This window comes from Hemitrygon akajei, chromosome 20 (assembly GCF_048418815.1).
Source record: "Hemitrygon akajei chromosome 20, sHemAka1.3, whole genome shotgun sequence".
Lineage (NCBI taxonomy): Eukaryota > Metazoa > Chordata > Chondrichthyes > Myliobatiformes > Dasyatidae > Hemitrygon > Hemitrygon akajei.
This window is the reverse complement of record NC_133143.1, coordinates 72,375,286-72,388,160: the sequence shown is the minus strand read 5'-3', so window position 1 is coordinate 72,388,160 and position 12,875 is coordinate 72,375,286. Positions and strand designations below refer to the sequence as shown.

General features: G+C 40.5%; 1 protein-coding gene across 2 annotated transcripts in view; it reads left to right on the top strand.

The window, feature by feature from the left end:
• Positions 1 to 12,875, top strand: part of nup42 (nucleoporin 42) — a 47,574-nt gene that overhangs the window by 18,760 nt on the left and 15,939 nt on the right. For both annotated transcript variants that reach the window (XM_073024601.1, XM_073024603.1), the window contains exons 3-5: positions 1,601 to 1,695; positions 3,013 to 3,089; positions 8,429 to 8,515. In XM_073024601.1, coding sequence (XP_072880702.1) covers positions 1,601 to 1,695; positions 3,013 to 3,089; positions 8,429 to 8,515 — 259 coding nt within the window. The remainder of the gene's footprint in view (positions 1 to 1,600; positions 1,696 to 3,012; positions 3,090 to 8,428; positions 8,516 to 12,875) is intronic.

The following is a 12,875-nucleotide window of genomic DNA, read 5'->3' as shown; positions in this document are numbered from 1 at the left end:
ATCCACTCTATCTGAGCCTTTCACTCATCAGACTCAAAAACTTCCCTCAGTCAGTAAGACTGAATAATACCACCACCTACTAACCCACTCTTCTGTACCACTAATTTATCATTTCCTGTTAGAGTAACCTTATGTACAGCCACTCCTATGTTAGTGTCACTTTATGTATATATAATCCATCTATGTATACAAGCTATCTTGTGTATTTATGTCTAGTGTTTTAATTGTGTTCTTTACCTTAAATTAACCTGAAGTTAACCTTTAGGGAATCCTACAATGAGGACTTCCCAAGTCCCTTTCCACTGCCGATTTCTGAATTCATTCCTGTTTAGAAAATAGTCTCTGCTTATTACTTCTATCAGAGTGCATGACCATATACTTACCTACACTGTATCTGAAGGGATCCTGTTGGTATTACACATCATGGTGCTAAACAGCCTTTAGAGAAGTGGATGGTTTGCGTATGTGAGTGTAACCATGTTAAGTGATCACTAGCAATCCCAGTCTGCCCATGTTAGACAAACACATTTCCATGCTCTCTTAATAGTCACCAACATTGCAATCTTGTTGGGCAGTGGCTGGAGTTTCTCGGGACAGTTCAGATGGTGCAGGATAGATGCATTCCAAAGATGAAATAGTATCCTAAAGAGAGGATGAGGCAACTGTGGCTGACAGAAAGCCAAAGACAACATAGAAGCAAAAGAAGGACATATAATATAACAACAATTAGTGGGAAGTAGAGGATTGGGAAGCTTTTAAAAACCAACAGAAGCTAACTGAAAAAGCAGGAGAAATTAAGATGAAATATAAAAGTAAGCTAGTCAATAATATAAAAGGGGTACCAAAAGTTTTTTTCAGGTTTAGAAAGAGTAAAAGAGAATGAATATTGGACTGCTGGGAAATGACGCTGGAGAGGTAGTAATGGGGAACAAAAAAAAAGTGTATAAACTGAATAAGTATTTTGGGTCAATCTTCATTATGGACGACACCAACAATTGCCAGAAATTTGAGCATGTCAGGGGGCAAAAGTGTGTGTAGCTATTATTACTTAGTAAGAAGGTGAAAAGCCTGAAGACAAATAAGTCACCTGGACAAAGCCTGAAGACAAATAAGTCACCTGGACAAAGCCTGAAGACAAATAAGTCACCTGGACAAGATGGACCCAGGGTTCTGAAAAAGGTAGCTGACGAGATTGTGGAGGCATTAATAATGATCTTTCACGAATCACTAGATTCTGGAATGGTTCCTGAGGACTGGAAAATTGCAAGTGTCATTGCCTGCTTTAAGAAGTGAGGCACACAGAAGAAAGTAAACTGCAGACCAGTTAGTCTGACTTCAGTGGTTGGGAAGATGTTGGAGTCTATTATTAAGGATGATGTTTTGGCACACGATAAAATTGGCCAAAGTCAGCATGGTTTCCTTTAGGGGAAATCTTTCCTGACAAATCTGTTGGAATTATTTGAGGAATAACGGGTAGGATAGACAAAGGAGAGCCAGTGAATTTCCAAAGGGCTTTGACAAGCACATGTAGCATTATAGTACTAATCATTTATAAAGAAATGCTATATGCATTATGGTGATTGCTGTCAATTTTTTTCAGGGAACTTGTAAGAAAAGACATTGAATCATGGGAATCTTCTGGACAGTGGCTGTTCTCCTGTTATTCTGTTACCAGAGAATACGCTTGTGTTTCAGGTGTGATTAGCTTCTGTTTTTGTGCAGCTGGTTTATCCAAAAGTAAATTCATTTTTCACTTCTGTTTCACTTTCATTTTACTCTTTGTAATTCCAAGCCAGATGATTTTGGAACAGATCGTGGCTTGGAAGTAAGAAAACTAATGATATGTTAAGAGATTCCAAAGACAATTCAATGATTAAGAAATTGAAGTAGTAGCATCATAGAGCATTACAGCAGAGAACAGGCCCTTAGAACCATCTAGTCCACGCTGGACTAATTTTCTGCTTAGTCGTATCTACTTGCATCTGAACCACAGCCTTACACACCTCTCTTATCCATTTATCTATCCAAACTTCTCTTAAATGTTACAATTGAACCCACATCCACCACTTCCACTGGCAGTTTGTTACACACTTGCATCACCCTCTGAGTCGAGAGTTTCCCCCTCAGGTTCCACTTAAGCATTTCACCTTTCACCCTTAACCTGTGACCTTTAGTTATAGTATCAACCAGCCAGAGGGGAAAAGCCTGCATGCATTCACCCTATCTGTACCCCTCATAATTTTGTATACCTCCATAAGACCTCCCCCTCATTTTCCTGTGCTCCAGTAAATAAAGTCCTAACCTATTCAACCTCTCCCTATAACTCATGTCCTCAAGTCCTGGCAACATCCTTGTAAATTTTCTTTGTACTCTTTCAACCTTATTGATAACTTTTCTACAGGTAGGTGACCAAAACTTATACAACTTCAACATAAACATTCTAACTCCTGTACTTAATACATTGATTTATAAAGGCCAATGTGCTTAAAGCTTTTTTTATGTCCCTATCTACCTGTGCTGCCACTTTAAAGAAATTATGGAATATGTATTCCTAGATCCTTCTGTTCTACCACATTCCGCAGTGCCCTACCACTCACTGTATGAGTCCTACCCTGGTTGGTACCCTCCCAAAGTTCAACACCTCACACTTGTCTGCATTAAATTCCATCTGTCATATTTTTCAGCCATTTTTTGAGCTGGTCCAGATCACTTTGCAAGTTTTAATGGCCGTCCCTGCTGCCCACTATGCAAATTGAGGAATGTTGCTTATATTAGGGCCCTCTTCTCATTACTACCATCAGGAAGGAGGTATGAAATATCCCGAAGACCCCTACTCCGTAATTTATTCCCTTCCATCATCAGGTTTCTGAATGGTCCAGTGACACTATCTCATTATTCTTTTTCTCTGCACTATTTGTTTATAGATTTTTGTGTTTGCATTGTACTGCTGCTACAAACCAACGCATTTCATGTCATATATGAGTGTAATAAACCTGATTGATTCTCCTGCAGGTCTTGTGGACATCTCCCCTGAAGAACTTCGACTGGAATATTATAACAGTAGGGCAGGAGGAAACTTACAACATTATGTAAGAGTGTATTTGTAAAATGGAAGCATAATTATACATGATCAGTTAACCTCATTCACTATCTAACTTGTTCTTCTGTTTCTATACTTTGGTAAAGTAGTAACGAAGACTGAGGTTTCAGCTAACTTTCAGTTCACTTTGCAGATTGGATGTCACAGGGTTTAAATTTGAATTTAATTTTAAATCATAAATACAGTTCAGCAATTTCCTGCCTTATACATTTGTTCACCTTTGGAAAGATTTTTGTCAGTAAAATCTCCTGTGTCTTCATTTAATAAACCATTCTGAATTTGATAGATTTGTAACTAGTAGCATTTTTGTAATTTGTCTCCATAGTTAAAATAATTTCTCTCCAGGTACTATAATTGAACCAGTTTTTAACAGTGGGAGCAATATTGGCTGAGATCTCCCTGTAATAGTAAGTCTGGTGATGTGCAACCTAATTTGAGTTTCTGGCATTGTAAATGTCCATTTAGAAACTACAGCAGAGAGAAAACAGGGAACTATAGACCAATTAGCCTGACATTAGTGGTGGGGAAGATGCTGGAGTCAATTATAAAAGATGAAATAGCGGCACATTTGGATAGCAGTAACAGGATCGGTCCGAGTCAGCATGGATTTACGAAGGGGAAATCATGCTTGACTAGTCTTCTGGAATTTTTTGAGGATGTAACTATGAAAATGGACACGGGAGAGCCAGTGGATGTAGTGTACCTGGAGTTTCAGAAACCCTTTGACAAGGTCCCACATAGGAGATTAATGGGCAGAATTAGAGCACATGGTATTGGGGGTCGGGTACTAACATGGATAGAAAATTGGTTGGCAGACAGGAAACAAAGAGTAGGGATTAATGGGTCCTTTTCAGAATGGCAGGTAGTGACTAGTGGGGTACTGCAAGGCTCGGTGCTGGGACCGCAGCTATTTGCAATATACGTTAATGATTTAAATGAAGGGATTAAAAGTAACATTAGCAAATTTGCAGATGACACAAAGCTGGGTGGCAGTGTGAAATATGACGAGGATGTTAGGAGAATGCAGGGTGACTTGGACAGGTTGGGTGAGTGGGCAGATGCAGTTTAGTGTGGATAAATGTGAGGTTATCCACTTTGGTGGCAAGAACAGGAAGGCAGATTACTATCTGAATGGTGTCAAGTTGGGAAAAGGAGAAGTACAACGAGATCTAGGTGTTCTTGTACATTAGTCACTGAAAGTAAGCATGCAGGTACAGCAGGCAGTGAAAAAAGCTAATGGCATGTTGGCCTTCATAACAAGGAGTTGAGTATAGGAGCAAAGACGTCCTTCTGCAGTTGTACAGGGCCCTGGTGAGACCACACCAGGAGTATTGTGTTCAGTTTTGGTCTCCAAGTTCGAGGAAGGAAATTCTTGCTATTGAGGGAGTACAGAGTAGGTTCACGAGGTTAATTCCCAGGATGGTGGGACTGTCATATGTTGAAAAATTGGAGCGACTGGGCTTGTATACACTGGAATTTAGAAGGATGAGAGAGGATCTGATTGAAACGTATAAGATTATTAAGGGATTGGACACGCTAGAGGCAGGAAACATGTTCCTGATGTTGGAGGAGTCCAGAACCAGAGGCTACAGTTTAAGAATAAGGGGTAGGCCATTTAGAACGGAGTTCAGGAAAAACTTTTTCACCCAGAGAGTTGTGGATCTATGGAATGCTCTGCCTCAGAAGGCAGTGGCGGCCAATTCTCTGGATGCTTTCAAGAAAGAGTTAGATAAAACTCTTAAAGATAGCAGAGTCAAGAGATATGGGGAGAAGACAGGAATGAGGTACTGATTGTGGATGATCAGCCATGATCACATTGAATGGCAGTGCTGGCTCAAAGGGCTGAATGGCCTACTCCTGCACCTATTGTCTATTGAATTATGCACTATGATGACAATGGCTGCAGTGGTATCACTTCACTATCTTGTATGCTGATACTTTGAGTGTGAATGTAACCTATTAACCACGAAAGAGGAGCTGGCCAAAGTTGATTGGAAGGGGATACTGGTAGGGATGATGGGCAGAACAGAAATGGCTGGTGTTTTGGTAACAATTTGGAAGGCACAGGAAAGATACATCTCAAAGATGAAGTAGTATTCTAAAGGGACGATGAGGCAACTGTGGCTGATCAGAAGTCAAAGAGAGCATAAAGGGAAAAGAGAGGGCATTTAATAGAGCAAAGATTAGTTGGAAGTTAGAGGATTGGGAAGATTTTAAAAATAAACAGAAGGCAACTAAGAAAACTATAAGGAGAGAAAAGATGAAATATGAAAGTAAGCAAGCCAATAATATAAAAGAGGATACCAGAAGTTTTTCTCAGATATATAATGAGTAAATAAGAGGCAAGTATGGATATTGGACTGCTGGAAAATAACGCTGGAGAGGTAGTAATTCGGGGCAAAGAAATGATGGATGAATTTAATAAGTATTTGCGTCAGTTTTCACTATGGAAGACATTAGCAGTATGTCAGAAATTCAAGTGTCGGGGCAGAAGTGAGTGCAGTTGCTCTGAAAGAGTTAGCAGAAGAGATCGTGGATACATTAGTAATGATCTTTCAGGAATCACTAGATTTTGGAATAGTTCCAGAGGACCAGAAAATTGTAAATGTCACTTGAGAGAGGCAAAAGAAAGGAGATTATAGGCTAGCTAGCCTGACTTCAGTGCTTGGGAAGATGTTGGAGTTGATTGTTAAGGATGAGGTGTTGGGATACTTTGGAGCCGCACGATAAAGTAGACCAAAGTCAGCATGGTTTCCTTAAGGGAAAATCCTGCCTGATAAATCTGTTGGAATTCTTTGAGGAAATAACAAGCAGGATAGACAAAGGAGAGTCACTGGATGTTGTTTACATGGATTTTCAGAAGGCCTTTGACAAGATGCTACACTGAGGTTGCTTAACAAGATAAGAGCCCATGCTATTACAGGAAAGATACCAGCGTATTTGAAGATTGGTTTACTGGCAGGAAGCAAAGAGTGGGAATAAAAGGGACCCACTCTGGTTAGCTGCTGGTGACTAATGGTGTTCTACAGGGGTCCGTATTGGGACCACTTCTATTCATGATGTATGTCACAAGTTGGATGATGGAATTGATGGCTTTATGGCCAAGTTTGTGGATGATATGAAGTTAGATGGAGGGGCGGTTAGTGTTGAGGAAGCAGGGAGTCTACAGAAGGACTTGGATAGATTGGGAGAATGGTAAAGAAGTGGCAGATAGAATATAGTGTAGAGAAGTGATAGTCATGCACTTTGGTAGAAGGAATAAATGTGTGGACTATTTCCTAAATGGGGAGAAACCAAGATTGGATAGAATTTTGCATAGTAGGAGAATTAAAGGTTATGAGAAAGGTAGGTAGGTGGAGATGAGTCCATAGTCAGATCTGCTATAATCTTAATTGAATGGTGGAACAGGCTTAATGGTTCAAATGGCCTACTCCTGCTCCTGTTTCTTGTATTCTTATGTTCGAAGGAAGGCAAATGCAATGTTAGCATTCATTTCAAGAGGACTGGAATATAAGAGCAAGGATGTGATACTGAAGCTAAGGTATTGGACAGATTGCACTTGGAGTATTACGAGTAGTTTTGGGCCCTGTATCTATGTAACGATGTGTGGGCAATGGAGAGGGCCCAGAAGAGATTCGTGAGAATGAATTCAGGAATGAAAAGGTTAGTGTATGCAGAGAGTTTGATTGTTCTGAGCCTGTACTCAGGAGTTTAGAAGAATGAGGGGGCATCTCATTGAAGCCTTGCGAATATTGAAAAACCTGGATAGAGTAGATGTGGAGAGCATGTTCCCTATGATGAAGGAGTCTAGGACTATAGGGTACAGCCTCAGAATAGATAGGCATCCATTTAGAACAGATGAGGAGGAATTTCTTTAGCCAGCGGGTGGTGAATCTGTGGAATTCATTGCCCTAGACAATGTAGAGGCCAAGTCATTGGGTATATATAAAGCAGAAATTGATAGGTTCTTGATTAGTAAGGGTGTCAAAGGTTCCAGGGAGAAGGCAGGAGAATGGGGTTAATAGGGATAATAAATTAGCCATGATGGAACGCTGAAGCAGACTCCATGAGCCGAATAGCCTAACTCTGTTTTTATTTTTTTTGGTTTATTGCAGATTTAAATAATTGTATAGTACGTAAAATTTTCAAAGATGTCCAGACACTCCCAAGTCATTGCAGTAGGAAAGACTAATAATTAGACTAAAGTACTTTGACTTTTTTGCATGGATAATCTAAATGTGATGTGAACTAAGCAAGCTGAATCTTTAACTTGTAGAATGTTCTGATAATTAATTGTCTTGCAAAACCTTGCAATGCCGTAGTGGCATGTTGAATATTTCTCATGCTGATGAGCTTGAAATGTTTTTGAGTTACTTGCACTTTACTCAGGTATGCATAATGGTATTTAAATGATTTTTTATGTTGCTGACTTTAAGAGTAAGGTTAATTTCTGAAAATAATCTGGTGAAAGGGTATGGGAAATGCAGGAAGTAGATAGTTATAACCTCAAACATTGTTTTAAAGCTTTGGGTCTGAATGGCACCAGCATGAAACTTGGTTTTATGCTTTGTTATTAGCTTTAATTATTTGTCACATGTATTTCAAAACATACAGTGAATTATGTCATCTTGCATCAAATCAAATCAGCGAAGATTTTACTGGGCAGTCCTCAAGTGTTGTCACACTTCAGGCGCCAACCTAGCATCCTCGCAACTATCTAACCCTAACCCGAACATGTTTGAAATGTGGAAGGAAACTAGCACCAGAGAAAATCCATATGGTCACAGGGAAAATGAACAAACTCCTTATAGATAGTGGCAGGGAATTGACCCCCAATTGTATCGCTGGTTCAGTGAAGTATTGTAATTGTATTGATCTGGGTGAGGGCAATGCTATGATTCTGGTTTTGGTGAAATGACTAGTTATCTTGTCTCTATTCTCTTTTAACTGTTATTTGGTTTGGATTTTCCTAAACACTAATAGCTGTGTAAAGGGAATAAAAACTGCAGATGTTGGGATCTGAACTAGAAAGGGAATGCTGAAGCACTCAGGTCAGTAGCATCTGCACAAAGAAACAGGTTAATATTGTGGGTCCTAGATGTCAGACTGGTGAAGGTTCCAGCATTTTCACTTTTTAATATGTAGCTATATGCAGGAAAATAAAAATAAGTCTTTAACTTGCCACTGCTAAACAAGAAAACTTTCTGGTTACCACCAGAATTCGTGCTGTCACTGAATCGAAGAATTGTAAAATCAATTTCAGCAGACGGTCATAAAAAATCTTATTTTTCACTGATTGGTTCTTTAATTTGCTATGTTTTCATTTAGGTTGAATCTGTTAGACAATTATCAAATCAACATAGAAACAGGATGCTGGAACTGAAGAAGCCAAATTCATCTGCAAGAGCATCAATGGTAAAATAATCTACTGTTGGAAAATAGTTATCTGGGAAAGAATAGAGTATTGTTGAAGTTACTTTTACTGTAAAGAGTAATGGTGAGGTTGTTACCCTACACCATATTGAGTAAATTAACATACAATGTGCTCTAAATGTGCAATCTACACAGGCTTTGTTCTCAGTGTCTCTCTGACAGACTAATTATTCACTTAAATGTAAAGGTGTACAGTGGATGTAGATCATTTGCAGATATCAGTGGCAAAATGGCAGCTGGAGTTTAATCTGGCCAGATGTGAGATGTTATACTTTGGGACATGATAGAAAGGCCCTTGGCATTTAATTCTCATCGCTTCATTATGGGAAGCGGCCTTGGAGAGGTTGTAGAAGAGGTTTAGCAGGATGCTACCTGGATTAGAAAACATGGTCCGATCTGATAGAAGTTTCTAAGATGATGAGAGGGATAGATTGAGTAGACAGTTAGTATCTTTTCCCTATGGTTGAAATACCTAATACCAGAGGGCATGCATTTAAGGTGTGTGGGGGCAAGTTCAAAGGAAATGTGCAGGGCAAGTTTTTTTTCAACTTAGTGGTGGGTACACTGAATAGGGTGGTGATGGAGGCAAATTCGATAAAAGAGTTTAAGAGTCTTAGATTGGCACGTGAATGTGCAGTGAATAAAAGGTTATGGACATTGTGTGGAGAAGGGATTAGGTATTTTGGTATTTAATTACTAGTTTAATTAGTTTGGCACAACATGATGGGCTGAATGGCTTGTTGCTGCCATGCACTGTACTGTTATTTTGTTGTATATGCTTGTCCATAAACTATTTCTAGGCATTGTTTCAAGTGTAAGTGAATCCTTAATGGAATGAGGCAAGTCTGAATTATATCAAACACTTCCCCATTGTACTGAAATTTAATACATACAACTGTGAGGTCAATTTTGGTTTGCCTTTCCTTGATTTTTATCTGTGGCCAGTGGTGGTCCACAGGAATCTTTGTGATGATTTGGATGAAAATGTAGATGGTAGATTTGCAAATGACAGAGATTAATGGAGGTGTGGACATTATAAAGGACTCTCATAGGACAGAGATCAGTTACAGTTAGGGACAGATAAGTGGTGGATGGAGTTTTATCTGGGCAAGTGTGAAATTTTGCACTTAGGAAGTTCAAATGAAAGGAGTAAGTATAGAGTAATGGTAGACCTCTTAATAGCATTGAGGTACAGGGAGACATTGGTGTCCAGGTCCAGAGTTCTCTGAACTTCCAGAGTGCTTGCTTTCATTGATACATTTGTTGAGTATTAGAGTAAGGAAGTCAAGCTGCAGCTATATCAAACTGTAGTCAGACCATACTTGGAGTTTTGTGTGCAGTTCTGGTTGCCTCATTATATGAAGGACATGGAGGAGGTGCAGAAGTGACTGACCAGAATGCTGCCTTGATTCAACGGATTGAGCTGTAAGGAGCTGTTGGACAAATATGGGTTATTCTTCCTAGAGCATTGGAGACCGAGGGGAGAATTGATTGAGGTTTTTTAAATGATGAGAGCCTTATTCAGGTAAACAGAATATTTTCCACAGAGCAGAAATGTCAAACAGCAGAGGATATGTCTTTAAGGTTGGTGGGCGGGAAGTTTAAAGGTGACACAAGGGGCAAGTTCTTTATGGTGAGGGTGTTGGGTGCCTGGAGTAGGTTACCAAGGTTTGTAGTGGAATCGGGCAGTTTAGCTCAACATATGAATATGGACGATACACAGGAAGAGGGTATTTAGATTGCCATCAGATTGGCACAACATTGCAGACTGAATTGCTTGTCCAGTGCTGTACTATTCTATATTCTACCTTTCACTGAATGACCATCTTTCCCTCCATTTTGGTTTCTGATTGGACTCCATATGAATAACTCATCTGTCTACAACCCTTAAACATTCTCAGCAGCTGCACAATGGACCTTCCTCATTCCAACAAATAGGCACAAATGCAAACATGAGCCAACAAGGTAAATATTATAAATTAAGTTAATTAAAACACACCAGATGACTGTAGACACAAACTACAGTCCAGCACATAATTCTCCTTTGACTCCTCCCACTTCCTTTGAACAAAAGGTGTAGCCATAGATGCTCACATGTATCCCAGCTATGCCTGCCTTTTCGTTGGCTATGTGGAACAGTCTATGTTCTAAGCCTACACTGGTGTCACTCCCAACGTTTCCTATACTGCTGCCTTGGTACTTTTTCCTGCACCCATGCATAGCTCGTTGACTTCATCAACTTTGCCTGCAACTTCCACCCTCCCATCAAATTTACTCAGTCCATTTCCCACGCCGTCTATTCCTTTCTCTGTCTCTGGAGACAGCTTATTTACTGATGTCTATTATAAATCCGCTGACTTTCACAGCTACCTGGACTCTACCTCTTCTCAAAAATCCCATCCCTTTCTCTCAATTCCTCCATTTCTGCTGCATCTGCTCTTAGGATGAGACTTTTCATTCCAGAACCAAGGAAATCTTCCCTTTCTTCAAAAAAAAGGCTTCCCTTCCTCTACCAGCAACACTGCCCTCAACCACATTTCTTCCCTTTTGCGCACACCTGCCCTCACCCCATTGTCCTGCCACCCCATCAGGGATAGAGTTCCTTTTGTCCTCACCTACCATCCCTCAACATCCAGCCAATAATTCTCTATAATTTCCACCATCTCCAATGGAATCCCACCACCAAGCACATCTTTCCCTCTCCCTCCCCCCATCCCCACTTTTTATATTCTGCAGGGAATGCTCCCTACATAACTTCCTTGTCCATTCGTCCCTCCCCACTGATCTCTCTCCTGGCACTTATCTTTGCAAGCAAAATAAACGCTATACCTGCCCCTACACCTGCTTCTTCTCTACCATTCAGGGCCTCAAATCATTCCCATAATGTGACCTGCTCTTCCACCTCCAACCCTATCATAATCATCTGCCCTGTGCCCCCCTTCAATTTCCTGCATCTCCAGTGAATCATGCTTAACTGCTAGACTGCTGTGGTATTTGGCAGTGCCTTTTGATTATGTTTAGAAAAGTAATTGAAATAACTTGTGGTCAGCTCTTGTGTGTCAACAGGCTGAGCTTGTGTTACGGAAATCTGTGGTTCATCACTGCATCCACTGCAGTGGAAGATGAAATGTCAGTCATCTGTCATGTGAGAGCTGCTGTTGTTTGTCACTGGGTAGTGGATAGTTCAGAGCAGGTGGAACATTGATCCTCCTTTCATCTCCACATCACATTTCAGTATCTTTCTCGTTCATAGTTTGGCGTAATCAGGATTTTTCAGGCCTGTTGACAATTCAGGCAAAAGATAAACTGCCAGAGGAACTCAGCGGGTCAGGTAGCATCTGGGGAGGGGAAGGAATGAGGGAAGATAGCCAGTATAAAGGGATGAAGAGGGAGCAGGTAGGTGATAGGTGGACTTGAATGGAGTAAGGGATGGTGGGCAGCACAAGAGATGTGAATGCTGGACATGAGGAGATGAGTGGTGATAAATGGAACCAGGTGGAAGAAGGGGTTGGGGAAAAGTGTGCAAGTTAAGAGTGGTTACCTTGACCTGCACCTTCTAATCCACTTAGTTCACTGAATTACCTTCTCCCTCCGCCACCTAATACCATGCACATTTTCCGCTGGTCTCCATCCCCTCTCACATCTGGTTGACCTGCCCTCGCTAGTACTTGGATTCATTCATCACCTTTCTTACTGAGTCTATCATTTGCACATATTGTCCTTCCACTTATCACTCTCCATCTGTACGTTCACCTCTCACCCCCACCTGACTGTTTCTGCCAACCCCCCCCCCCCCCCACCCCCCCCCAACTTCCTGGTGTGCTTCCATTCCAATCTTGTCCCTCCACGAAGCTGGCAGACCTGTTGAGTTCTTCCAGCAGTGACTGCAGCATCTGGGATCTCTTGAGTCTTCTAACAACTCAAAGAAGTTAGGTGTCCTGGTCTTCTAGTTGCAGAATCCCTAAGATTTAAACTCAAAGCCGGTGAGTATCCTCTTGTTCCATTTCTAGAACCAGTGAGATTTAAATTCAAAGCAGCTAGGTGTCCTGTTCTTCCAGTTCCAGAACCCCTGAGATTTACTTTTGTAGTAACCATAAAATGCAGTGTAAAAGCCCTTGTTGAAGTGTGAAGATTAGATAAGTAGAAGCAGACTAAACAGACAGGAGATAAACTGGTCACCAGCATTAAAGCACTCATTGTACTCCTTAAGGTACTCTTAACTGGTTGTGTTAAACTCTCATTAAAAATGTGCTCAAAGTTTATCTTTAAATTCTCATAAGAAATAAAAGTTATGAAGTAGTTTAAATGCAATTTGCATTTGTGTACAGCCTTTATTATTTTG